General features: G+C 39.2%; 4 protein-coding genes across 6 annotated transcripts; 1 reads left to right on the top strand and 3 right to left on the bottom strand.

The window, feature by feature from the left end:
* Positions 1-336: 336 nt before the first annotated feature.
* On the bottom strand, positions 337-15,603 carry LOC100258670 (uncharacterized). The gene is made up of 4 exons (XM_002273046.5): positions 14,950-15,603; positions 6,101-6,586; positions 1,802-2,314; positions 337-864 (listed from the first exon to the last, which is right to left on the bottom strand). Exons 1-4 carry the CDS (start codon positions 15,472-15,474, stop codon positions 784-786), a joined length of 1,605 nt encoding a protein of 534 aa, XP_002273082.1. The 5' UTR covers positions 15,475-15,603; the 3' UTR covers positions 337-783.
* Positions 15,604-16,642: 1,039 nt separating this feature from the next.
* Positions 16,643-18,706, bottom strand: LOC100853686 (high mobility group B protein 7). Of its 3 annotated transcripts, XM_010659941.3 has the most exons (7): positions 18,460-18,704; positions 18,240-18,395; positions 18,017-18,104; positions 17,839-17,925; positions 17,690-17,734; positions 17,499-17,587; positions 16,643-16,857 (listed from the first exon to the last, which is right to left on the bottom strand). In XM_010659941.3, exons 1-7 carry the CDS (start codon positions 18,546-18,548, stop codon positions 16,845-16,847), a joined length of 567 nt encoding a protein of 188 aa, XP_010658243.1. In that variant the 5' UTR covers positions 18,549-18,704; the 3' UTR covers positions 16,643-16,844. The 3 variants fall into 3 exon arrangements, with proteins under 3 accessions (XP_010658243.1, XP_019079565.1, XP_019079566.1); XM_019224020.2 differs by lacking the exon at positions 16,643-16,857 and having other exon boundaries at positions 16,864-17,587; positions 18,460-18,705; XM_019224021.2 differs by lacking the exons at positions 16,643-16,857; positions 17,839-17,925 and having other exon boundaries at positions 16,864-17,587; positions 18,460-18,706.
* Positions 18,707-19,227: 521 nt separating this feature from the next.
* Positions 19,228-23,520, top strand: LOC100248416 (uncharacterized). The gene is made up of 5 exons (XM_010659939.3): positions 19,228-19,390; positions 19,807-19,951; positions 20,399-20,556; positions 21,582-21,666; positions 21,753-23,520. Exons 1-5 carry the CDS (start codon positions 19,299-19,301, stop codon positions 23,307-23,309), a joined length of 2,037 nt encoding a protein of 678 aa, XP_010658241.1. The 5' UTR covers positions 19,228-19,298; the 3' UTR covers positions 23,310-23,520.
* Positions 23,521-23,633: 113 nt separating this feature from the next.
* LOC100243292 (non-classical arabinogalactan protein 30) lies at positions 23,634-24,615 on the bottom strand. The gene has a single exon (XM_002273154.5). It carries the CDS (start codon positions 24,315-24,317, stop codon positions 23,781-23,783), a length of 537 nt encoding a protein of 178 aa, XP_002273190.2. The 5' UTR covers positions 24,318-24,615; the 3' UTR covers positions 23,634-23,780.
* Between the last annotated feature and the right edge of the window lie 604 nt (positions 24,616-25,219).

A 25,219-nucleotide genomic window follows, 5' to 3' on the forward strand; every position in this document is an offset into this window, starting at 1 on the left:
GGCTTTCAAGGAAGCTTTTAAGTCATAAATTTTCAATATACATGCGTACCTGGAGACAAGCTGGGTTCTAGAGAGGCGCCTCTCCCGCTTTCTCTCCTGGACCGTAGGGGCATTAAAATAACAATCAGTAGGGGGTGACAACTGATGGCAGCCCCGATCCGTGGAAACAGCTGAGAATATGGTCCCACAGCTAAAAGATCCTGCTTATCCGAGCCAGTTGGGAAATGACATATTTAGAAACCCCATAAGCAATTGTCAACAAGCTTGATTCGCGCCCATGCATGACAACCCACAAACAAAATAATAATAATAATAATAATAATAGAGGAGAAAGAATAAAGAACAGAATGTCTCTTATTTTCATTTTTTTTCCCCTTCAATTCAAAGGTGAAAGTGAAACAAAGGCATATCAACTGGATAGAATGCCAGAATGCCGTGATGCTATTTTTTAAAAAAATTGTTGTTTCCATAGTATTCTGACATGATGCCAACAGAGTAACGGGAAAAGGTCAAATTCACTGGGAAAGTATCTTTGGATGTTAGTTTTAGACTGTTTCCCAGTTTCTTCAAAAATTCTGCATCAAAAGACAACCAGATCTGAACCAATGCCTGAGGTATGTTATTTTACTTATTTTCCCTGTATGCATCATCTTGATTTTGAAATTACAAAAGAAACATGTAGTCTGTCTAAAACTGAGACGCTCTCAACTACACCTGAAATGACAGTCTCTGTGTCACCTCAAGGTTGCCCAACAATAAACATGGATCAGAAGCCTCCTCGCTTTATGTCGCAGAGAAGCTAAACTGCACACCAGTCCTCCCATGATCATGTTCAAATTGTTTAAGTATGTAGCAGTAGTTAACCTAAACATAAAATGAAGCATGTCAGAGAAGAAGTTTCGGGTTTAAATTTTATGATTAATGAAAAGCCAAATAAACAGAAGATCACTGTCGATGGAAAAGCATATAGGCAGTACCCATGCAATTGCACACATTCTATTGAATCTCACTAAAAGTTGAGCATATTGAAGGAATATCACATGAAGTAAATTTGCACAGTTAAGGGAATGCTTGCAGTTTAATGCTGGACTTCATATAAATTCCTGTGTTTTTCGGTTGGTAGTTAACTAAATTTTAATGCATAGCTCTAGTTAATCTTTAGACCACATTCCAGTTCAACAAGCAATAGCAACTCAACAGTAGAAAGCATTCTATAAATATGATATTTTTATCCTCACTTTCTTTCCAAAAAAAGTAACTGGAATAATTCATTAAGGCTATGTTTGGTTCTTGGAAAATTTGAGGGAAAGAAAATAAATAGGTTTTAGAAAGAAAAAAAATTAAAGAAAATAAAAAATAGATTTTAAAGCCAATAAATTATTTCCATATGTTATTTCAAGCTTATTTCATTTATTTTAACTCTTCTATATAAATATTAAATAATTTATACATGCATAAATTTCTAAATAACTGCAATTATATTTATTTTTCTTTTGTACTTATAGTAAAACCAAATATGAGAAAATCAATTTAATTAACATTTTTTTCTTTCCTTAGTACTTTCCTGAAACCAAACATAGCACAAGGAAAGGCTTTCACAAATTGCCTCAAAGCACACTCCATGATCTAGGATCAGTAGAGCAGTCACGAATCTTCCAGAAAGAAAATTAGAAGCCTTAGAGAAAAGATGTTCTAAAACCCTGCATGTGCAATGTGAGGGTCTGCATTTCGATCCTACAAGCAGAATCAGAGCATTATTCTTATTTAATTTGATATAAAGATCTCAGAACAGATGACTAACCTCCATACGGAATAGTTTGGTTGGCACAATAATTCCAAATCCAGCAGAGCTTCGAAATGAATCCAAGAATTTCTGAAAAGAAAATTTTCGAAACTCGTTCTCGGTTAATTTTGTGAGGTTCCCAGCACATGCAAAAACATGTCCATGGATTCCAGCATCTCTGAACAGCTTCAAAGGAAGATCAAAAGAAAGGTCTGCAAAGGCAGTAACAGCAAGATCTCCTCCAATAACATCCCTTCCAGAAGTTTCAGAATTCTCACCATTGGATTTATCTCTAATTAGTCTTCTTCGCTCAGTAGGGCCCAGTCCTCTTGACTTAAACCCCAACAATGTTGTTGGGCCTCCCAAGGTGCAAACTGGAGAGGAATTGCCACCTAGGAAAAATCTCTCAGGCAGAGACGATGGCATGCTCAATGCTCCATTTCCCCATGGAAAAATGACACCACCAGAGATCCCCAAGTTGAGTGCAGTGCGATAAAATCCCAGAGGGATAGCACAACGAAGATCAATCTCCTGTTGATAGTTCCAGAGAAAAGTAGAGTTTCTTAAGCAATTCAAGAAAGCAGGGAATGATGGGCATGACAAAAATAAATTGATCTAAAATTCATTCAGGCTATGTTTGGTTATCAGAAAGTACTAAGAAAAGAAAAGAAAAAACTAAAGAAAATGGTTTTCTCATATTTGGTTTCACTATTGAAAATACAAAAGAAAATCTAATATAATTAAAATTAGTTAGAAATTTATGAATTTTAAAATTATTTAACTTTATATGATTGAGGAAAATAAGTGAAATGAATATGAAGAAGAAAATAAAAATAATTTATTGATTTTGAATCTCTTTTTTATTTTCCTTCACTTTTTTTTTTCCTTCAACTTTTCCTCTCTTTTTTCTTTTCCTCACATTTTCCTCAAATTTTCTGGGAATCAAACATAACATTTTTTACAAGGTAAAATCAACAATGGATCAACGAACTGGAATCCACGTGAAAAAGGTCAATTATGTGCAGACAAATCTGTAGCACATGCAACGATATGGGTTATTTATACAAAAAACTCGATCCAGTCAAATGTTCCCGGAGAAGGCTATCACTTCAAGGTACAATGGTACAATGCAACTACAGAAAAGTGCGATTTGCACCCACCACATGCACATCAAGCCACACATTTTCAGAAATTTATTAAAACCAATACATGATATAGCTCCACACAACAAAGCCTTTCTCCCTATGGAAAAGCCTTTGTCCTAACAATAAATAGATAGATCAGTTTTGCTACATAACTTCATTTAGAGAAAAGAAAATATCCATAAACCAGCGATTCCAATTCCACTCCGTTGGATAAATTGAGAAGCTCATAACTAATCAGGATTTACCACACAAATAGGTTCATATTAGAAGAGATAGAGTTAATCATCCTTTAATCAACATGTGGTTCATGCTCCCACAACAAATAGAACAAAACAATTAATTAAGGCTACAACTGAACCATAAGAACAGCAATTTCTCATGACAGATGTAGATTAAATATGAATTATGTGAAAAATTAGGAAAGTCGAGATCTAAGCACGCTGAGAAAATCCAGGAACAACCAATGGCTAAGTAACATGAGAGACAATTCATAGAGCCTGGGCATATACAAAGATATCCAATATTTTAGAGACTGAAAGGGAAGGAAAGGGAGAAGGTCAAAATTACATTGAGAATCAAAGTAACAAGTTAAAAATAAATTAAAATGGTTCAAGGCTTATGCTTTAAGCAAAGATGTGCCTGAGATTAACAGTGTTATGGTATTGACTACCAAACAAGTTAATAACCAGGCATACCTTTTTTTATAAGCAAACAAAATAGAAAGAAAGATAAGATTAAGATTGTTGTAAACAAGGTAAACAAAAAATATAAAAAATGAAAATAGAAAGCATTTTACCCTATATAGTGTTTATCCAGTCCATGTCAGTGACAAATCAGTCTGACTGATGTAGGGAAAAAGAATGTGCAAATCAATAACAGAAGCAAGCTTATTACAGAATTCAGAAAGCTTTCAAGAAAGCAATTCTAAAGATTAAAGAAAAAAAAAACAAAGATAAAATAAAAGTATGAAAAAGAAAAAAAAACAAGAGTTGTCAAGTGTTACCTAATCATCAGGTATGTTCATTAAGCCATAAGAAGTGCAAAAAAACCTTTTAGCAATCATTCAATTGCTGAATTCTTGTCATTGTTATTTTATTTTGTAGGCAATAGAATATTATAGAAAAGCACCGAACACAAAAGTGGACACACCCACATAGAGAGGAAGTAAACAAAGTGCATCACAAGGTAGCACAAAAAGAAAAATACAATAGGCTTGAACAATAGCCTATCCCATACCAAAAAAATCAATAAAATCCAAGAAAGAGGAGTGTAATCTCCCTTTGACAAAATAAAAAAGACTTAGGACAAAATGGTCCTTGAATATTAATTCTGACTGTTCCACACCTTTGACATTCCTTTTCCTCTCTTCCAAGAAACACCAAAATAAGCATAAAGGAGGCAATTCTCCAAATCTTTTTGAATCTCTTTGCCACAAAACTACCTTACCACCCGAGCAAGAGCTCCTTAACCACTTTCTAGAGAAGTCACCTCACACCAAAATAAGAATAATAAAGACCAAAATCTACTCACCCACTCCCAATGAATGAGGATGTGATTTGTTGTTTCCTCCTTTTTCAATATACATCTGTTCACTATAGGTCAGATCCAGTCATAAGCCCATCAATATTAAGAATTCCCCAGCCTCCCACACAAGGAAGAACACTTTAAAAAGTGTAGTTGGAGACCAAATTTCTTTAAAGGGGAAAGAAATGGAGTTTCCTGAGCATAGAAAAACATAAGAGGATTTCACAGAAAAATAAACCTTCTTATCTCCCACCACACCAGTTTATCCTCACAAATCTGCCTAGAAGTACAAGGATAAGCAGCAAAAAGAACCTCCTTGTAGATCCAAGCAGCCAGTGACCAAAGCTCCCCCCTCCTTCCACAAAACCCAAGTATCTTTGTACAAAGCTAAAACATAAAGGTCAAGATAACACTTCTTCAAAGTCATGCCAAAACTTGGTCTTCCTCCCATTGCCTGCCTCAAGGCCTATTCTGGGAAGAAATCATCCAAAAACCGACTTATTGCTTTCCAAAGACTTGTGCAGTACATCTACCTCCCCAAGCACCAACACCTCTTTACCACCCATACATGCCCACAATGACCTTCTCCATCAGTTGTTCTGCTCCACAAAAAACCTCTAGCACCATTTTCCCAATAATGCTTCATTAAAAAGAGAGATTTCTGCATTCCAGCCCCTCATTAGCTTTCGAAGAGCATATGGAAGCCCATTTCACCAAGTGAATATCTAAAGACCCACCTTCCCATGGAAACTCCCATCAATACTAGTCCAGTCTTTTCCTTACTCTGCTTGGAATCATAAAGGGGGATAGACAATGGAATAGTAAACTTGAAAGAGAACTTTGGAGAAGTGTAAGGTCCCCCCGTCAACAAAAATTGCCTCTTCCAAAGCACAAGTCCCTCCTTGAACCTTTCTTCTAGCACTGAATCAGAGAACAACTTAAAAGGAGCAGTGAGGGGAACACAAAGTAGAAAATCCTTCCAATTTGTTTTTGATTGTTAAATTGATAGATCTTTCAAGAATATTACTTTTGCAGATAAAATCATCAATTTTTTGTAGTTGAGTTACTCAAATTCACTACATGGTACGAGCATCTATTCAAAACAGATAAATGAATTGAAATCTTTGAGAGCACAGGTTGAGTGAGACAAGATCTTACATGCTCCAAGAAAATAATTGGTTTGTTGTCTTAAGGTAGTTTACATAATTGGACTTCTTAAGCAAAGGCAAAAAAACAAGCACTGCATGCAGGGCACAGAAAATAAATTTAACATATATATATATATATATATATATATATATATATATATATATATATTTTGATAGATGGAAAATAAATTTTAAAAATAAAAATAGATATAGAAATAAATAATAATAAAATAATAAAAAAGACTGAAAAGTTAGAATTTAACATAATTGTAAAGTTCACTAGCACAAAAAACAAGATGAGGATTAGAAGAAAGGTTCCAAAAAGAGCACAGAAGCATTCAAGCCTCCAAATAACAAAGAGCTACAAACAACAAACTCCAAAATGAAACATGGCACTGTATATGCTGATTGAACTTTATAAGTCCCAATAATGAAAGAAAAATATATTAAAAGGATTAAATAACTGTATCCAAGAACTAGGAGCAGAAAGAGTACTAAACCTGGCGCAAAAATCGTAAGCTCCGATAATCAGGTACAAGGCCACCAATTTGAGAAGTGGAAATAAAAGCATATCCTTGAGTTGGCCTCAAAACTGAATTTCTATTGTCAATCCTAAATGTGTACTTTAGAGATGAAAGTAAACCATGTCCCAGCTGCCTCCTTACTGCCCTGGATGACATTTGAGAAGGATCCGTTAAGGTGCGCCACAAAAGATTGTAAGTCAAGTCATGCCGCTTGGTCGAAATTAGGCCAAGATTCAGGCCCAATGAACGTTCTTTGTAAGAGGAGAACTTTAGCCAATCTTGGGAAAGCAGAGATACTCTTGCCAGCATAGGAGTTACCATTCCTTTGAATCTGGGCAAAGAAACACCAGCGCTTATCTCTGATGATTGGTCCCAACCATAAACTAAAGAACCATCCCAAAGATCTCCATATCCAAACAGATTTTTCAACTTAAGTGATCCTTCAAGCGACCAAGTTCTAGCCTACAAAAGTATTTTACAAAGTAAAAAATCATAAGAAAGAAGCATGTGCATGTTTCCATAAACACTATAACTGTATTTCAAAGAGCAACATCAAAGCGCACAAATACTGAGAAACACAACTTACCAATAAACATTAGAAACCTTTTTTTTTTTTAATAGGTAAAAGCACAGAATAAGTATATATTAATAAAGTTTATTCATGGGTATTTGAGATATACAAGTGTAACACCAATGACACCTGTCCATTTATGCTCTGCCACACATGATTGTAAAAAAAATGGCGTGACTGTTTACATGATTGTACATGTGCTAGTGCATAAGCAACAAAAACATACTTCCCTTTTTTGTATGACTAAGTCATCCACATTATTGATGTGTGCATTATGCTCATTTTATGCAATAAATATGCATGGAACCTTAAATATGTAATTGTATCTTAACATATAGGCATCATGGCTCTGAGAAGAATGGATACCCACAAACACAAAAAATTAAGAACTAATGTGTAAATTTGTAAGACTCCAAACCAAGGTGAAACTAATCACCAAGATTTTACCACAAGACATATCAAAGCGATTGTTGAAGTTAATAGAGGTTGAGCCAGGCCTGCCTATAAAAAAAAATAAAAAAATAAAAAGAGGTTGAGACAAGCCTAAGTTTCATGTTTTTTCTGGAATCTAACACTCTAACCTTGAATGATACAAATTAGTTGTCAATGTGTTAGATAGCTAGTTTAGGTTGACAATTTTGTTCCAAACATTACTGGATTCACTCTATGTACTTCCTAGGGCTTACACTAGCCCTTAAAAGCTTGAGATCATCAATTCTAACATAGAGTCATTCAGGTAAGTATGGTATTAAATAATGGTAAAAAAAAAAAGGGCAGATAACAGCTTTGCAATGATGCACAAAATTAATGGGTAGTAAAAACACAAGTTTTTAAGGATCACCCAAGCACCCCAAAAGAGCTCTCAAGCACCCCTTGCAAGCGCTCAAGCGCTTGGAGCAATGCTCACATATTTTCTTGTAATTTTTAAACTCTGTGTTTTTATGATTAATGTTATTAGACTCAACTCCTTGGAGTTTTGTCCATATAAATTACATCTTATGATGTTGAATAGCACACACATTCTAAACTACAATTGTCCTTATTCTACTGAGCATTCCCAATACTCTTTTTTTTTTTATAGATAAAGGAAATTCATTAAAAGCCAAAAGGCTAAAGAGAGTATACACGAAGTATACCAAGATACAAAGGATCAAGAAACAAAAGGTTCTGACCCTTACTTGGTGGCTAACCAGTTTACAAAATCAAACAACGCTAAAGTATGATCCTTAATATATACCCTAGCCCAATTCACAAAAGTGTACAAAAAAATGGATTTGATATCTTGATCGTTTCTTTCCACATCATCGAAGGCTCTTCTATTTCTTTCTTTCCAAATAGTCCACATTAGGCAAAGGGGGGCAGTTTTCCATGCTTTCTCCCTTTTCTTGCCCACAAAAGATCCATACCATGCCAGGAGATTCCTTTTCACAGAGGAGTGCATCACCCATTGCACCCCAAAAAGGGAGAAGGTTAGATACCATAACATTCTGGCCTTCTCACAAAACAGGAGAAGGTGATCAATAGACTCCTCCTCGTTTTTACACAAGAAGCACCTGTTGGGGATGTTCCAACCAAATCTCTTTAGGCGATCAGTGGTGAGTAGTCTGTTCCAAGCCGCCTCCCAACCAAAGAAACTAGCCCTGGTTGGAGCCCAGGACTTCCAGATAGTACTGACTGGGAAGGGGTGGTTGATGCCCATTGAGAGTGAGCTATAAAAACACTTAACAGAGAAGGTCCCATTCTTATTTGCTTTCCACCTGAGCGAGTCATCCACACCTCTTCTAATAGCCAAAGGATGAAGCTTGCTTAATAAGTTTTCCACTTCTCCCACCTCCCAATCATTGAGGTGTCTGTTGAAACGAGGTCCCCAGCTACCCCCAGCTTCGTCCTCCTCCCAGGCCTCAGCAACCAAGCCTTCTTTGTTGACTGAGAGATTAAATAAGATGGGAAAAGCTTCTTCTAGAGATTGATTTTCACACCACAAGTCCTTCCAAAACTTCACTCTGGTGCCATCCCCTACAAGAAAGCGGGAGTGAGATCGAAAGTCTTCCCAACCGTTTCTAATGGCCTTCCAAACGCCCACCCCATAGCGATCTCTACCACCTTTTGAGCACCAACCCCCATCTTGAAGGTCATATTTACTAGAGATAATTTGCTTCCAAAGGGAGTCGTTCTCATTGGCAAATCTCCACAACCACTTACCAAGAAGGGCCTTATTAAAAATAGCTAGGCTGCGTATGCCCAAGCCTCCATCCTTTTTAGCGGCACAAATAACCTTCCAACACACCAAGTGAGGTTTGTTTTCTAAAGCGCCCCCTCCCCATAAGAAATCCCTTTGGATTTTTTCGAGTCTTGCACAAACTCTCTTCGGGATCACAAAGAGAGAGAGAAAGTAGGTTGGGAGGCTAGAGAGGGTGCTTTTTAATAAGGTTAGACGGCCACCTTTGGAAAGGTATTGCCTTTTCCAAAGAGACAATCTTTTCCTGAATCTTTCTTCCACTGCATCCCACGCACTAGTGGATTTGTAGGGGGCTCCAAGGGGAAGACCCAGGTAGGAAGTAGGTAAACATCCAATCTTACATCCCAAAATTGAGACGAGGGACTCCATGGGAGGGCACTCCCCCACTGGGATGGCCTCAGACTTGCTCAAATTGACTTTTAGCCCTGAAATCGCCTCAAATCACATGAAAGTCCAGCTAAGGTATTGCAACTGAACTGCATCGGTGTCGCAGAAGATTAAGGTATCATCGGCGAATAGGAGATGGGAAACGATCAGCCCCTCTCTGCCTCTTCCTCCCACTTTGAAGCCAGAAAAAAACCCCTCATTTCTTGCACGTGACAGCAGCTGGCTAAGAGCTTCCATGGCAAAAAGAAAGAGGTAGGGGGAGAGAGGGTCTCCTTGCCTCAATCCCCTAGAACTACGGAAGAAGCCCGTGGGGCACCCATTGATGAGGATCGAGAATGAGGCCGTGGACCAACACCATTTCATCCAATTGATCCATTTGTGCCCAAATCCCATTCTAGACATCACATCTATGAGGAAGTTCCAATTTACATGGTCAAAAGCCTTCTCAATGTCCAATTTAAGGAGGAGGCCCGACACGTTGTCTTTTAATCTAGAATCAAGGGCTTCGTTGGCAATAAGAACAGCGTCTAGAATCTGTCTCCCATGGACGAAAGCTTGCTGCGAATCAGATATCACCTCTCCCATCACTGATTTCAGCCTATTAGCAAGGACTTTGGCTAGTAGTTTGTATACACTCCCTACCAAGCTGATTGGTCTGAATTCTCTTAGGTCTTCAGCCCCTTCCTTCTTGGGTATGAGCAAAAGAAACGTGGAGTTCAAACTTCTCTGGAAGGTCCCATGGAGGTGAAACTCTCTGAAGAGCTCCAAAATTTCTAATTTGACAACATCCCAGCAAAACAACCAAAAGGCCATTGTAAATCCGTCCGGGCCTGGAGCTTTGTCGCCACAGCAGCTGCTTAGGGCTGCATAGATTTCCTCCTCAGAAAACTCAACTTCTAGGCTGCTGGCCAAGCCTTCTCCCAGCTCCTTGAAGTTAAGGCCATTGATATTAGGCCTCCAATCCCCAGGTTCTGAGAGGAGGGATTTATAGGCCCTACAAACGCCTTCTTTTAAGTCATCACTAGAAGAGAGAGTGACCTCATTTATTCTAATTTTAGATATGAAGTTCTTCCTTGCCCTAGCATTGGCCATTTTGTGGAAGTATTTGGTGTTCTTGTCGCCTTCTTTTAGCCAAATTTCTCTTGACTTCTGTCTCCAAGAAGTTTCTTCCAACAGAGCCCATTTCTTGTAGTCCTCAAGAGCCTGATTTTTAGCCTCTACTTCGCTAGCAGTGAGGGGACCGTCATTCTCCCTGGACTCCCAACGCTGCAGGCGAGAGAAGGCTTCTGCTCTATTGAGAGAGACATTGCCTATCACCTCCTTGTTCCAGTTCTTCAAGTCCTTCTTGAGCGCCTTGAGCTTCTCAGCAATGCAGTGGCTACTAGAACCATCAACAGAATACCCATTCCACCAGCTTCGGACTAGGTCTTGGAAACCATCAATTTTTAGCCACATATTTTCAAACCGGAAAGGGCTTTTGCCTGAGGAGAATCCTCCAGCTTGAAGGACTATAGGATTATGGTCAGAAATCAAACGAGGGAGAGCAGCTTGGGTGATGGCGGAAAAGTGGTCTTCCCACTGGTCCGAAAACAGAAAACGGTCCAGTTTAGAGGCAGCTTGAGAGTTCAAACCCCCTATCCAAGTGTAAGGGCCTCCAGCCAGAGGAAGCTCCTTTAGCCCCAATTCCCCTATAACCTCTGAGAATCTTCTCATTTCAGTTGTGAGCCTAAGGGAGTTCCTTCTTTCCTCTGGGAATCTAACAGCATTGAAGTCCCCTCCTAAGCACCAGGGGTCCTCCCAGAGGCCACGGATGGCACTAAGTTCCTCCCAAAAATCCTCCTTTTCACTGCTAATCACCGGCCCATATACCCCAGAAAAAATCCAAGTGAAACCATCGACACAGTTTCTGAAACGGATAGAGATAGAGTACCCCCCTCTTTCTACCTCCAAGTTCTCCAAAACTCTGTTGTCCCAGAGGAGCAGGAGACCTCCTGCCGCACCCCTAGCATCAACAGAGGCCCAATTAAGAAATCTTCCAATACCCACACTGTTGACCATTTGCTGAGACATCTCTTTCACCTTCGTCTCCAAAAGGCAAACCAAATCTGGTTTTTGGTTCCTTACCACGCCCTTGATCAACTTTTTTTTCTCTGAGTCATTAAGCCCGCGAACATTCCAACAGAGAATTTTAATTCTCATTAGTCAACTGGTACCAAATCCCAGGAATTGTGGCCGGACTTTTTGGCTAACCCTGAAGTTTCCCCATAACTAACAGAGCATTCCAACCTTTTTAACTCTCTTTCGAAACGGGTGGTGCAAGATTTTTTCTTCTTTCGTCGCTTGCAAAGGGTGCTATTTCCCGTCCTCAGCTTCAATTTCTCAAGTAAATTCAGAATTTCAACCTCGTGTCCTTCGACAGGCATTCCCAAGACTTTGCTAAAATGGAAGAGATTGGAAATCTCCTCCTTTGACCATACTTCTTCGCGCGGGGAGATATCCGTGTGGTCCTTCTGCTTCGCCGCAAAATCGGGCCTCAGGACCACTGTCGACCCATCTCTAAGCATCAAGGACAGAGGAATCGGCGTCTCTTCAGTCTCTCTTGACGTCGGATCCGACTGTCCAGAGCATCCCCTTTCCCTCTCGGATCCCGTAACCAAGAATGGAGTAGAAGAAGGAGAAGAAGGCATCCCATTCAAGGGGGGTGGAGGGGGCAAGAGCATACCTTGAAGATTGCGGCCTTCGGCAGTGGGAGGGAGGTCATTTGCCGATGTTACTTCCAAATGGGACGGCGCTTCCAACTGGGGGCTCTCAGCGGAGAGTCCTCTCCTCCGGCGCGGGGAGTGGGAAGGGGTTCCCAGCCCTAAGTCACTGGAAGAAACTGGGCCAAGGGGTATATAAGTGTTTCCCAGAGGCTGGGCCTTCCCTAGCCCAGGCCCAATGGGGCAGGCCAGGTTCGGGTGGGCCGAGGAGTCCAGACCAAGGCCCAAATCCAAATCGCAGGCAAGGGCCTGGTGGGCAGTTGACATTGACTTGTCTGAGGCGTCGTCTCTCCCCAAAGCCGGCGGAGACAGCTTTACAGGCTGCGGAGGCAGCTTTTCAGGCTGCGGGGGCGGCTTTTCAGGCTGCGAAAGGGCTGAGGAAGAGGGCGGAAAGCCCACGCTCCCCTCGGCGCGTGAGTGGGACCCTTCGTCGTCCTTGCGCTTCCAAACACCGGGCCCCTGGGAAGGGAGCACAGTGGAGATGCAGGGTTCTTCTTCCCACCAGAGCTGCATAGCGAAACAAGAGGAGCCGGCGACCACCTGCAGAGAACTTGGGTGATGCCAGTCTCTGGTTTCGATGAGGATTCTGGCCCACTTGAGATTCCGACGTTCGGCTGTGTTTTCATCCACAGCCACAAATCTTCCACAAGAGTCCCCAAACCTCTTGAATAGGCTTCTTCCCCATAGGTGCAGGGGGAGGCCTAAAATTTTGACCCATACAAGGCGCGAATCCCCGTTGTCCTCCTTAAGGCAGCCCACTGAAGGCTTCCATTTTTCAAGGTGGAAGCTTCTTCCTCTAAAGCTTTTCTCCCCTAAATTAAGCACCCTCTCAGCTTCGTCCGCAAACTCAAATTCCAAAAACAATAGGTTTTCCCTCATGTTAGACAGCCAGAGGTTCCCTTCTAGGAGCCAGGTATTTTTCGCCCAAGCCCCGAAGGAAACGGGATCAGGGAGGCGGTCTGAGTCTCCCTTCCAAAGGCCAATCAGACACCTATCCAGCATTTCCTCATTTCTCACAAGAGATTCTTTATCAGCTTCTAACCAGATGGCATCGCGGGGCGCGGGACAAACCCGAAGGGGGATGGAGGCTTTGTCCACTCCTCTGTTAGGCAGAGCTTGAGGTAGAGCACCTTTCCATTGAAAGGGAGAGACACCCAAGCTTTTCAGTTTACTGACGAGCAGATTCCAGCCTCCAACGAGGCCCCCACCTTCTGGAAAAGCCAAGGAGAACCTTTTGTTCTCCACATCCCTTACAACGCAAAACAGGAATCTCCCTGCTTTGTTGCTTCGCAGTTCCAGGCTATAGTTTCTATCCCCTTCCGACCAAAACTTCTTGAAAGGAGTTCTTTCCTGTAGCACACAGCAAGTCTCAACCCCTTCAAGCAACAAAGATAGACTTTTCCCTCCAAATCTAATCCATGAAGAAGACTTAGGGCCTCTCTCACAGATTTTCCCACGCACTCTCCCTTTCTGCTCTTCTATGATAATCTCAAAAGTTTTCTTCTCAACACCAAACCAGCATCTACCTCCAGGTTTCATGGTTTTCCCAGCTTCTCCACCTGCTATTTCCTCAGTCCATTTCTAATCCAATAGATTCAACTCCTTGAAGGCTTCAACTCAGGGATCGATCGAAACGCAAATTTAGGATGATACCTGTTAGGTATGCAACAATGCTGCTCCAATTGAAAAATGATTTTGAGATGAGTGTGTAAGGCTGGATATGGTTAGACACCAGTATGAGTCTTAGGATTACTCTTAAAAACCTAACTTGTATTTGAGCTTGAGTTGTGGTGGTTGACCACAAGTTGTTGAGGAGTTTGCTAAGAAGCACGAAGTGCTACATCATGGATGTAAAGACAAATGTAGGGCTAGTCTGCATAAGACCGTTAGGAGAAGGCAGCATCTGGTATAGGTAAATCTGTGTGCTTATTCTTTCAAATTAGTACATTTCTCTATGGTCAATTAAACCTATGAATTTTATATTTGTAAAGTTTTTGATAGATTATATAAGTAGCTTTACATACACATCATCTGTCTCGTGTGTGATTAGATTTTTATCCTAGTTCTTGAATGTCATGTCTTGACCAAATAAATTCATAAATGAGAATAAATAAATTTTTGTGTTTAAAAATCAAGATCACGTATTCACCCCTCCCAAAATTCGGAGATTCAAGATAAGAACCTTCATTAGCAATTACAATATACTCCAAATGCCCACTTGAGCTTCCATCATAGACATACTTCAATGAATTAACTTGAAATTGGTCTTCTTTTGGTTAAATTTCTTAAATATATTATATCATACAACTTTTCCTTTTATAGGTAAATTTTTGTCCCCATTGGAACTTGAACCTGAACCTCCCACAAACCTTCCCCATCCCTTTTACCACTTGAACCAGGCCTCAAGGGCATATTATATCCTACAACTAAATGACATCCAACTCAACTGTTAAGAAAATTAAGCTTAAATAAAATATCCTAAACGAAATTTAACAAACCCAGTAGAGCTATCTGACCAAAACTCACTTTGTTGAACAACAATTGATTAAACAGTAGAGTTGGAGTTACTAATGTTGCATAAGCCTATTTCCAAACTGCCTTAAATGTGAGTCCTAACTCCTAACCCTCCACATCGATCCACAATAATCCTCAAGTTAAAAATGTGAGTCCTAATAAATGATGCTCAAGTCAAAGAATCATTGACAAACGTTAGTACAGTAGATCATCTAGTTTTTCATCCAAACAATACAATTCTATTTATCTTTTTTTCTCTTCTAAGCAACCAAACAGAGCATTTTTCACAACCGATGAACAAAATCAAAACAAGATACATTGAGCGTATACATATATAAAGAGAAAGAGAAAGAACCTCAGGCTTGGTGAAAATGCCCAAGTCACCAGTGAGTGGATTCTTAGTTTCAACAACATCAACAATGACGTTAACAGTGCCAGGGAGCTCCGGCGGACCACAATCAAGCGTAATACCAACGGAATCGAAGATACCGAAGCTATGAAACCTATGATTGGCGATGCCAGCAGCCTTGAGCAGCTCTTGCATTGTAGTGGCGTTCTTGATGGCTTCCAGTTCGGCTTCGATCAACGAGTCCTTGGTCTTGGTGTTTCCTTTAATCAGAACATCGTGAACTCGCAGCTTCACTTTCTCACTCGCCAATCGTCGGAACATGCTCTCCAATTTGCTACCATCCTCAGCCAATCTCGATTCTCTCGATTTTTCGCTCCTTGCTTCTTCTTCCTCATCCTCCTCCTCCGCTTCATCTTCATCTTCATCTTCGAAGTCGCCAACGCCGTCAGCCTGAGATTCTTCCCCTCCTTCTTCGTCGCCGTTAGGGTTTTCAGAGATCGGAGTCTCCTCTTGGTTTTCTTTCAGTGCCATTGACGGAGATTAGAGGCGGAAACAGTAATTTTGCTTGTAGTTCAGACGATTTGTGACAAATGCCTTTTATTTATACATATGATGCTTTGCTTTGCTTTCCTTTGGGGTGTGAGAATATAGCCTCCATCTGATCTGGCACGATCCTGCGCCCAAATCTGCTGTCCATCTTTCCATCGGTTGATTCCACCAAAACTGGGACCCAATCGACTTTACACCGTAGGATTATAATCGTAAATAAATAAATCGAAGAAGAATTATATATAATCTTAAAACAACCAAGAAAAATAAATTTTGAAAAGAAAAAAAAATGGATATAGAATGGGGGAAAAATATAAAAAATGAACAATCTTATTAAAAGAATGAACGTATCAAACCTTTTGGTTGTAATTACTTAATTATTTATATTTTAAATTTATTTTATCTTTGATTATAATCTTTATTAAAAAATAGTACGAAATTAAAAATTAAAAGATATAAAAATTATGACTGCTCACAATTCTTTGTACTAATAAGATAATAATAAAAAAATTAGGGTTATGTTAGGGTACCGAAAAGTGCTTTTTCGGAAATATTAACATTTCCTCGTATCCATATTTAAAAAAACAAAAAAAGAAAAAAGAAAAAAAAAATGCACACATTTTTTAAAATTTAAGACAAATTACAAAGGTTAAAATAAGTCCATTTTCAGCTAAAATGTGAAAAGATGATTAATTCCAAAAACTATATAAATTCCACTTAATTTTTTTTATCTGTATCAAAGCAATCATTTTCACCCTTCAATTCATCGTCTCACTCTATAAACTCTTCTATGTTTTTCTGCACTGTCCTCTGTTTGGCTACTGAGAAAACAAAAGGTCAAAAGGAAAATCAAGCAGATGATTTTAACTCATCAGCCCAAAGGATCCCTCATTGTGGGCTTCCCATAGGGATTAGCTTATTTCAATTGTGTTCCTTCACTTTCTCTGCAACCAAATGAACCCTAACTATTTTTTTTTTCTCATTTTCTTTCTTCTTCATCTTCTTCTTCTATTCAGTTTAAAGGAAATGGGGAAGTGTTCAAACCGAGGATTTTGATTAAATCAAGGAGCCCATACATCAAAACCAGCAGGAACTAGTAATCCATACCGATGAATTCACAAGAAAAATATCGATTACTCTGATGAGAATATGAGCAATGCTTCATCAGCAGTGTCCCCAGAAAATATATTAACAGCATCAGAAACAAAATATGAGACCTTTCTGTACTCTACAAATGAACAACAGCCAAATGACTTCCTTTTGAGGAGAGGTGGTGGGGAAAGCTCTTCCAGAGCTCTGGATTTGAACTGTTGACAAAAACCAAAGGCTTCAAATATCCATGATTTTGATCTTTAATAAGGGTCCCTGTTTCATATGGGGAAGTTTGGTAAGTAGCCATCTGTAGAATAGGAAGGTGAAGTTGAATAGGTGTGTTGGGCAATGTTTTGAGTATTGTTATTAGAAAACATCTTTCGACAAAGGTTCTTATAAAGAATTGTTAATTGTTTTTAAAAATAAAATTATGTTTGAAAACTCAAATATGAAAAACAATTTTCTCGACTTATTCTTTATGAAAATGTGACGAGCTTTTAATGTAAGGATTTTTAAGTATTCTTTATATTTTCAACTAATAGCTTATTTGACAATGTTTTTGAAAAGCATTTTTAAAAAACGTTTTGAAAAAAATCAAGTAAACTTGAAAAATCAATTACAATACTTTCTTAAAAAGCACTTGATAAGTGATATTCCAAAACAGTTTCTAGATAAAATGCTTCTAATAAAAACATTTTAAATGAAAACACTCCCAAACACACCATAAATATGCCTCAAATTTGTTTTACAAAACAACCTTATCCTCAAAACAAATTCTCAAAAACAAAGTTTTGTGGGAAGAAAAAAAAAAAATCTATTCTAAAGAGCAGAAAATTGCTTTCAAGATGTTTCCAAACAGTCTAAACTTGACTGCAATGCTGAAAACACAGCAGACAAAGCAAAGAGGGAGGTACCAAGTGAACGTGTTAAAGCTCTCGATTGTTTTAGACCGAAAACTTTGGAAGCTATCTGAATCTTCAGAGTCTTCATAGAAGCCATAGAACTGCAAATCACAAGTGGATGAATAGAAAAACAAATGGAACTGCATCCAACCAGGCTTCAAACTCAAAACCCCTATGGTGGGCACTGGAAATTGAAGACTAACCTTATCAAACTTCCCAACCATTGCTGAATCCGCCTCGTCGTCTACCTGCAAACAATCAGAGCCCATGAGCCTATTCTTCAGAAGTAATGGAACCTCACTATAATTCAGATTTATTAGTTTACACATCAAAGTTGGACTAGTTCAATTACCTCTACCCTATCATGTTCTTCTTTGAGCAAGATTTTCAGGTGTTCTGAATTCACTTTTTCAGCTTGAATGATATATGGTTTCCTCTCCTAATTAAAAATACACAAAATAAAAAATGGATGTAATAATCATATTAACATTCTAACAAAACCCAATACAAATTTTCTTACAAATTTATACCTCCATTGACATTTTCTTCCATGCTTCAAATCCTATTCGATCAACATGAATCGGATTTCCAGTCTTGCTGGCCTTCCTAAAGTTTTCCCTACAAAACCCCACCAACAGAAACATACCCACCAGATTTAGCTTCAATTTTCCTTGAATTTTTCACAACATTTTCTGTAGGGATTTCAACAGAGAGAATATATAGATAAGAGCAATGAAGAAAGAGACAACACACATGAAAAGCCTAAAAGGCGATCTGGGTTCGCCCAAACACGTTTGTTTCCTCAGATTTTGAACCCCACGCTGTCCTTTGAATCTCTTCACATCCCTCTTCAATCCACAGTCATGCATATCGGCCAGAGCTATCGCCACCGAAACGCCACAACCATGGCTGCAAATATCGGAACCCATCAAACGAAACTGAACACAGAGAGAGACAGGGGGCTGAATAATACCATTTCTCAAAGGCGCTTCCATCAGGCCCACGACGAAAGCCACTGGCAATGGCGTGGACCCTCTTCCGAGTTATCGGCGGATTCGCCATCGCAGCCACGCCGCTCCGCTGCCTCACTCAGCCGTGCCCGCGCTGGCGCTGAGCTCTGGCGGTTGGCTAAAATGATCGTGTTCGTGTTGCCGGTGTATGTTAGTGAGTGCGCCTTGCTAACTTGCACTCGCCATCTTCGCGCGGGAAGAGGTACTATAAGTTTTGGTAATTAATGAAAAATATCAGCTTTTTAAAACGTGAAAAATGAAAAATGAGTTCCCGCGCGGTGAATTAAAATGGCGCAGGAAAGGTAAATGGAGGGCAGCCAATAAGAGAGTGACACGTAAAATTTACCGTGTAACAAGAACAGGTATGAAGGGTAACCTGGTAAACCCAGCTTAGCCAACCAATCCAAATACAAATTCATTTTCTTTCTCCAAAGCACTTGTTACCACTACTCTAATGTTCAAGGTCGGACTGAGTTGGGGCCTATGGCTTCACTTCTTTGAACCCACTGCCAATGTTAGCACACATGTTTGAATGAAAAACAAGGATCGGAGGGTCATAATAAATTTGGTGTATTTAAAGCCTTCATTTCCTTTATTATTATTATTATTATATATCATAGCATGAAATTTAATATTTATATAGAAAGATAAATAAAAAGGTCATCGCGAACAACATTCCGCGCACGTGTGGATCAGTCGCTTGTTTCAACGTGTGTGAGTGTTTCACACAGAAGAGAATCCCAACTCTGGGCGCCTAGATTCAAAATTGAAGATCGTCTCCAGTCTCAGTTGGACTACAACCATGGCGAACACACTCCATGGCGATCTCTTCTCTTCTCTGATTTCTGATATCAAAACCTACACTGGCAAAGACCCTCTTCTCCCATGGCTCCGGTAAACAAACCATTTTCTCCGTTTCTGCTATTTTCGCAGCTTTCCTTCCCATTTCATACTCTAAAATCTCCGCTGAGACAAACCCATTTATCCATTTCCTGTGTTTCATGTGATTCAGTTTTGTTTTCGCATCTGGAATCTCTGCAAGAAAAAACCCCATTTAAACCAATTCCTGCGTTTCTTTAAAAACAAACTTCTGCTTTCTGTGAATCCTTTGATTTCTCTGCCTCTGTTTCCATTTGATATTATGCACACTCTTCAAAATCAAACCCATTTTTCTGTTTTCTATGTTTCATATGACTCAGTTTCCATTTCACAGTATCGAATTTCTTCATAAAGAAATCCACCTCCGTGTGGCATTTTGTATTCTCGGCTTTTATTCCCCTTAATTTCATGTGAATGGGATGGTGTTACAGGGGGATTCGGAAGATGATGGAGTCTCTGCCGCCGCAGCTTCTGAAAGAGAAGCTCCCTCGATTTCTACAGAAATGCGCGCAGACCTTTGAGACTGATCGGCGTTACACAAATGATATGCGGTACCTTCGTGTTTGGTTGCAATTGGTAAATCAGATTTCCCATCACTGTGTTTTTTGTTTCCATCAAATATTATGTTCGCGGGTCATTTGGTTTCCGGTGATTCTTTTTCATTATATGTTTGGTCTTTCAGAAAACTCAGGAAAAGGAAAGTAAATAGAAGTTCTTCTAGCATTGATGTTTTGTATTATTTCTTGTTTACTGGACATGGAAATCCCTCCTGTACTAATCAAAGAAGTGTATTAGAAAATGCCAACTAGGCTTTTTGAAATGTCGCAATCTAGATCAAAGTAGAATGAAGGGGAGTATTTTTAGGTACTGGAAGGGAGTATGCAGGAAAAAGCATAATGAGATTGTTGTAAATTAGGCTCTTTTTAGTGGAGGTTTCTTTTTTCCTCACAATTTTCTAGGCAACCAAATGGAGCATTAATGATTGACTGGGGTTTTTTTTGTTTTCTTTTGATGCTTGAGTAGATGGATTTTGTGGATGATCCGAGAGGACTTTTGAGAACTATGGAAATTAATCACATTGGGGAGAAGCGGGCCTTGTTTTACCAGGCATATGCTCTTTACTATGAGAAGATCAAGAAATTTGAGGAGGCTGATAAGATGTACCACTTGGGAGTGCAAAAGTAAGTCATCCAACTTCCAAATAGTTTCTTCGGTTTTTGAAGTATTCCTCTCACACAAACAGTGAAGGAATAACATTTTTCTGATAAAGTCCTGATCCTATATCTTTTTTTGATGAACAAATGGAGCATCTATTAAAGAGTGCCAAAGAAAGGGGCACACCCTATGTACACAGGTAGCATACAGAGAGCATCATAGCACAAACATCAAAAGGCATATACAAAAAAACAGCCTTAAAAAACTATACACAGATAAGGCTATCATTGAGAAACTCTCTAATTCCAACCAAGTGTGGGACCGCTCCAACAGTGATTTAATGAAGTACTCCTTCAGCTTTTGATATGGAGGTTCTTCTTCATTGAAAATCCTTTCGTTATGCTCTTTCCACATACACCAAAACAAACAAAGGGAAGCCATGCTCCAAACAATTCTGTTCTTCCTATCCAACCCCTTAAATTTCCACTTGAGAAGGGGATTTCTCACTAAAGTTGGAAACACCCATTTCAGGTCAAAGATTGCTAAAAGCAATGTCCATAGCACTCTTCTACTCACAACGTATCAAGATGTGATCAGATGATTTTTCACTATCTTTCCAAATGCTACATTTGTTGACTATTGTCTATCCCCTCTTTATTAAAATATCTAATAAGATCTTCCCCTACTACTTCCCAAGCCAAAAAAAAAAAAAGAAACACATTCACAAAGGAGCTTACCCCAAATTTCTTTGGCTGGGAATACTACTTTAGTCTCAATGCATAAGGAGTTACAATATAATTTTACACTAAAATTGCCCCTCCTATCTTTAAGTGTCCTCTCCTTGTCAATAGAAGCTTTAACCTTATAGTGATTACTGGTTCTGCTTGCAGAGAGTAGAAACTCTGAATCTATCGGTTGTTAATTGGAGGAGTCATCCCACCATCTGGATGTATTGACATAATATACCCAGTTAAGGATATAAGTGGGACATGATTTAATCATTGAAAACATGGTTTAGAGTTATGTTCACCTCTTATGAGCTGCTGAACAGTCTTGCAGAGCCTCTTGAAGAGTTGCAGAAATCGTATGAGCAGTTCCTTCATCGCTTGGAGAGACACAAGAACAGGAGAATCCAGGTTGCTTTTTGTTGATTTTCTGAGATGGGTTTTTTCTTGTAGTTTCGAAACCCTCAATTTACTAACAGTAGTCAAATGTCTTGCAGCGCCAGGAAGGGAGAAAAACCAATAAACCTCCTGCTAGGGTTCTCACTCAGCATTGTGGTGAGACTAAAGAAAACAATGAAAATATGCAGAGAGTTGAGAGACAGCATACAGGAACATGGCCCGAGGAATCTTCACCTAAAACATTACATAATCACAAAAGTGCAGAGACTAATAATGTGTCGAAGGAAAGCTCACATGATGCGATGCCAATGGAAGAATCTAACCGCGTTAGACTATCAGAAAAATTGTGTGATGGTGGAACGGATAGCATTCCATCCTTGAAGAAGGAAGTCATTACAAATATTGAACCTGTGGCTTATTCCAACCAGCAAGAATTTACTGAAACAAAGTTAGATAGACCGAGCACATTCTGCGAGGATCCACTTCTGGTGAAGTTTCTAGACACTGCCGTTGTTGGAAAGTCTGAAGCAGAAGATGCCTGCCATCATGGTCTTGTTGAACCTACTATTAACATGAAGGAAGCCATGAATGCCATTAATAACATGTTTCGAGAACCTTTAGAGCCAGCTATGGTTGGTAGGGCAACCAGACGCCGTCCCAGAGTTGATAATAGTTTGAACAACGGATTTAAGGTGTTTGTTGATGAAAACTTAGATAATGGTGTTGGATCATCATATCAAAAGAAAGATAAGGATTTTCTGCCAGTGCAAGGCAGTGGAACTGATGCACTTGGGGCCAAAGCTGACAAAAGATTGAATGCTGGATTTGAGGTGTTTGTCGATGAAAATTTAGATAACAGGGTTGGATTGTCAGATCATAAAAAGGAAGGGTTTTTTCCACTGCTGCAACCTACTAAACATGACACAAGGTCTCACCAAGAGTCGTTCAATATATTTATTGATGAAGAAGAGGCCAATGGGGTTGGAGACAGAAATGATGAGAAAGATCACTTGGAGGAAGAAAGTGAAGTCCAAGATGGGACAGAAGATTCAGGTGTAAATGTTTTCGTGTTCCCAAGTCCAAAGGATGATCCATCTGAATCTTCTGATAATCTGCATGCAGAGAACTCATCTCGACCGAAATTTAGAGAGGACACAGTCGTTTGTAGGTTTGTGGGATCCACCATCTTGGATGAACCAGAGGTGGAAAATGTTTGTCACCATGGATTAGTAGAACCTACAATTAACTTGAAGGAGGCAATGAATGATATCAATAACATGTTTGGGAAGCCGATAGAATTTGCAAGGAAAAGAAGACCAAAGAAGCAGGATAAGGTACCTGACACAAAGAGAGATTTTGGTGGAGGGTTCTCAATACTTCCTGATGATGATTTGGAATCTCAAAAAGGGTTTTCAATACTTCCTGATAATGATTTGGCATCTCAACAAGGGTTTTCAATACTTCCTGATAATGATTTGGCATCTCAACAAGGGTTTTCAATACTTCCTGATGATGATTTGGAATCTCAGCAAGGTCGATCCCTACCAAAATCATCCCACAAATCAAGGGAATTTGATTTGTCTGAGCCTACTGTGTTTACAAAAGAGGCCATGGATGAGATAAATAAGATGTTTGGAATGCCACTGGACTTTTAGGACCATGACCAACACTGTATTTCTGAAATTTTGTGCTTGTAGTTGATGTACAACTGGTTTTCTTGATCTGATTGATATATTAGAAACATCAAATTTGCTCTTGAGCCTTGGCTCAAATGGCAAAGTTTGACTCATGGTTTGAAAATGATGCTTCTATGTTTGTACTGATAAACATGTATTTGAAATATGAGATTGGTCTGGTTTGATTTCATCTTTTCCTTTTCTTTTTCATTGCCTTTGAACTGTCTATTTGTCATATCCATGTTTCAGCTAATGGTACAGCACAACTGTGACTGAATCATTCATTTATTTGCTTTTGGGGGATTTTCTACAATTGAATCCAGTTTATTCAAGAAGAAAACAAAATCCCAACTTGTTTGGAAAGGAACTGTTGAATCAACAGGAGCTAAAAAAAATGGAAGGAAACTGACTGAACATCAATGCGAAGCTTACAAACAAATGGTAATAAAATCAGTCATGAGTCTTTGGAGGGCAATGAGCAGGACGGAAAGCCAAGGGACCTGCAGCATAGATCACAGCCTCATAATGCTTCCCAAACAATCTCTTGTTCTCATAGCGAAGTGGGGAACCATAGAGACCATAGTTGACATTGGAGAGAAGGTTGCAGTTCTCAAGAGGCGAGGAAACAAGCTTCACATGGCATGAGTGGAGGGGATGATCCAGAATATTATGGCTCATCTTGAAGCCATCAAGTTCAGCATAGAAGTAACCGTTCCCATCGGTCTCAAAAGCCTTGTAGAAGCTGACTTGATCCTTGTGGTCTTTGCAGATGACACTGACTTTAGCAGCAGGGATAGGCTCAGCCCCAGTTAAGGACCATGATCCAAACTGGTCACAGCTCTGGCAGTAGACCATGCCTTCCACCACCACTGCTGCTGTCTTCTCCTCTGTTTTTTTGGGGATTTCTTCGGCCATGGTGACTGAAGGGAAGGACAAAGAGAGAAGCAGGCAGGATGAGATGAAAATCTTGAGTTTTCTGCTCTCCATAATTGTTGGAAAGGTGGTTAGAGTTCTGTGACTTGAGGAAGATGACTATTTAGGATGAGGAGATAATGGAAGGGGATTGTATTTATAGTATATTGATTTAGTTGAGTTGAACTTCTCATTGACGTGAGGGCCACTATGCTTCATACTACGTGAAGCCAACCTTCCCCCTTTTCTAATTGACTATTTATGGCATCTTCCTATACCAAGAGTTGGAGAAAATGGAAGTGGGAAGAAAATATAATTACAAGCTTCCTACTTTTTGACTTCAAAGGAAATTTGAAGTGGAAATCAAAGTTATAATTTTTAAAGAATAATATTAATAATATTTAATAAACTTATTACATAAGTCAAAACAATATTATTGTAAAAAGTAATATTTTTTTAATTTTCATATTAAGATTTTGAAATAAAATTAAGTAAACAATCACTGAATTTCTTACTGAACTTAATGTAAAACTTTTAGCTTATCAGGAATCAATCCATACATGAACCCAATGACCCATTCTTAAAAAATTATAATTAAAAATTTGTGTAGACCCATTCTTAAAACCTGTTTTAAAAAATTTGTCTACAAATGAATCATTTCTAGGACACATCAGAGAGACAGACTACTTTTCCCCTTCACATTTTGGAATGAGTTAGCATAAAGTCAGAATCACCTTCTTTTTACATTTTATTTTAGGAAGGATAATTTTTCATTCCTGTGGTCATGATGCTGGCTGCTGCAAGTCTTTTCAAGGATTCGATTCAGCACTGTTAGGTTGAGATGGTTCAAGATGTGCAAGTTGGGGCAAAAGACTAACAATTAGGAGCAACCCCACAAAAGGGAAATGAGAAGGAAAATAATAATTAAAAAGAAAGAAAGAAAGTGGTTGGAAATGAGACAAAGGATGACTCCATTC

This window comes from Vitis vinifera, chromosome 13 (genome assembly GCF_030704535.1).
Source record: "Vitis vinifera cultivar Pinot Noir 40024 chromosome 13, ASM3070453v1".
Lineage (NCBI taxonomy): Eukaryota > Viridiplantae > Streptophyta > Magnoliopsida > Vitales > Vitaceae > Vitis > Vitis vinifera.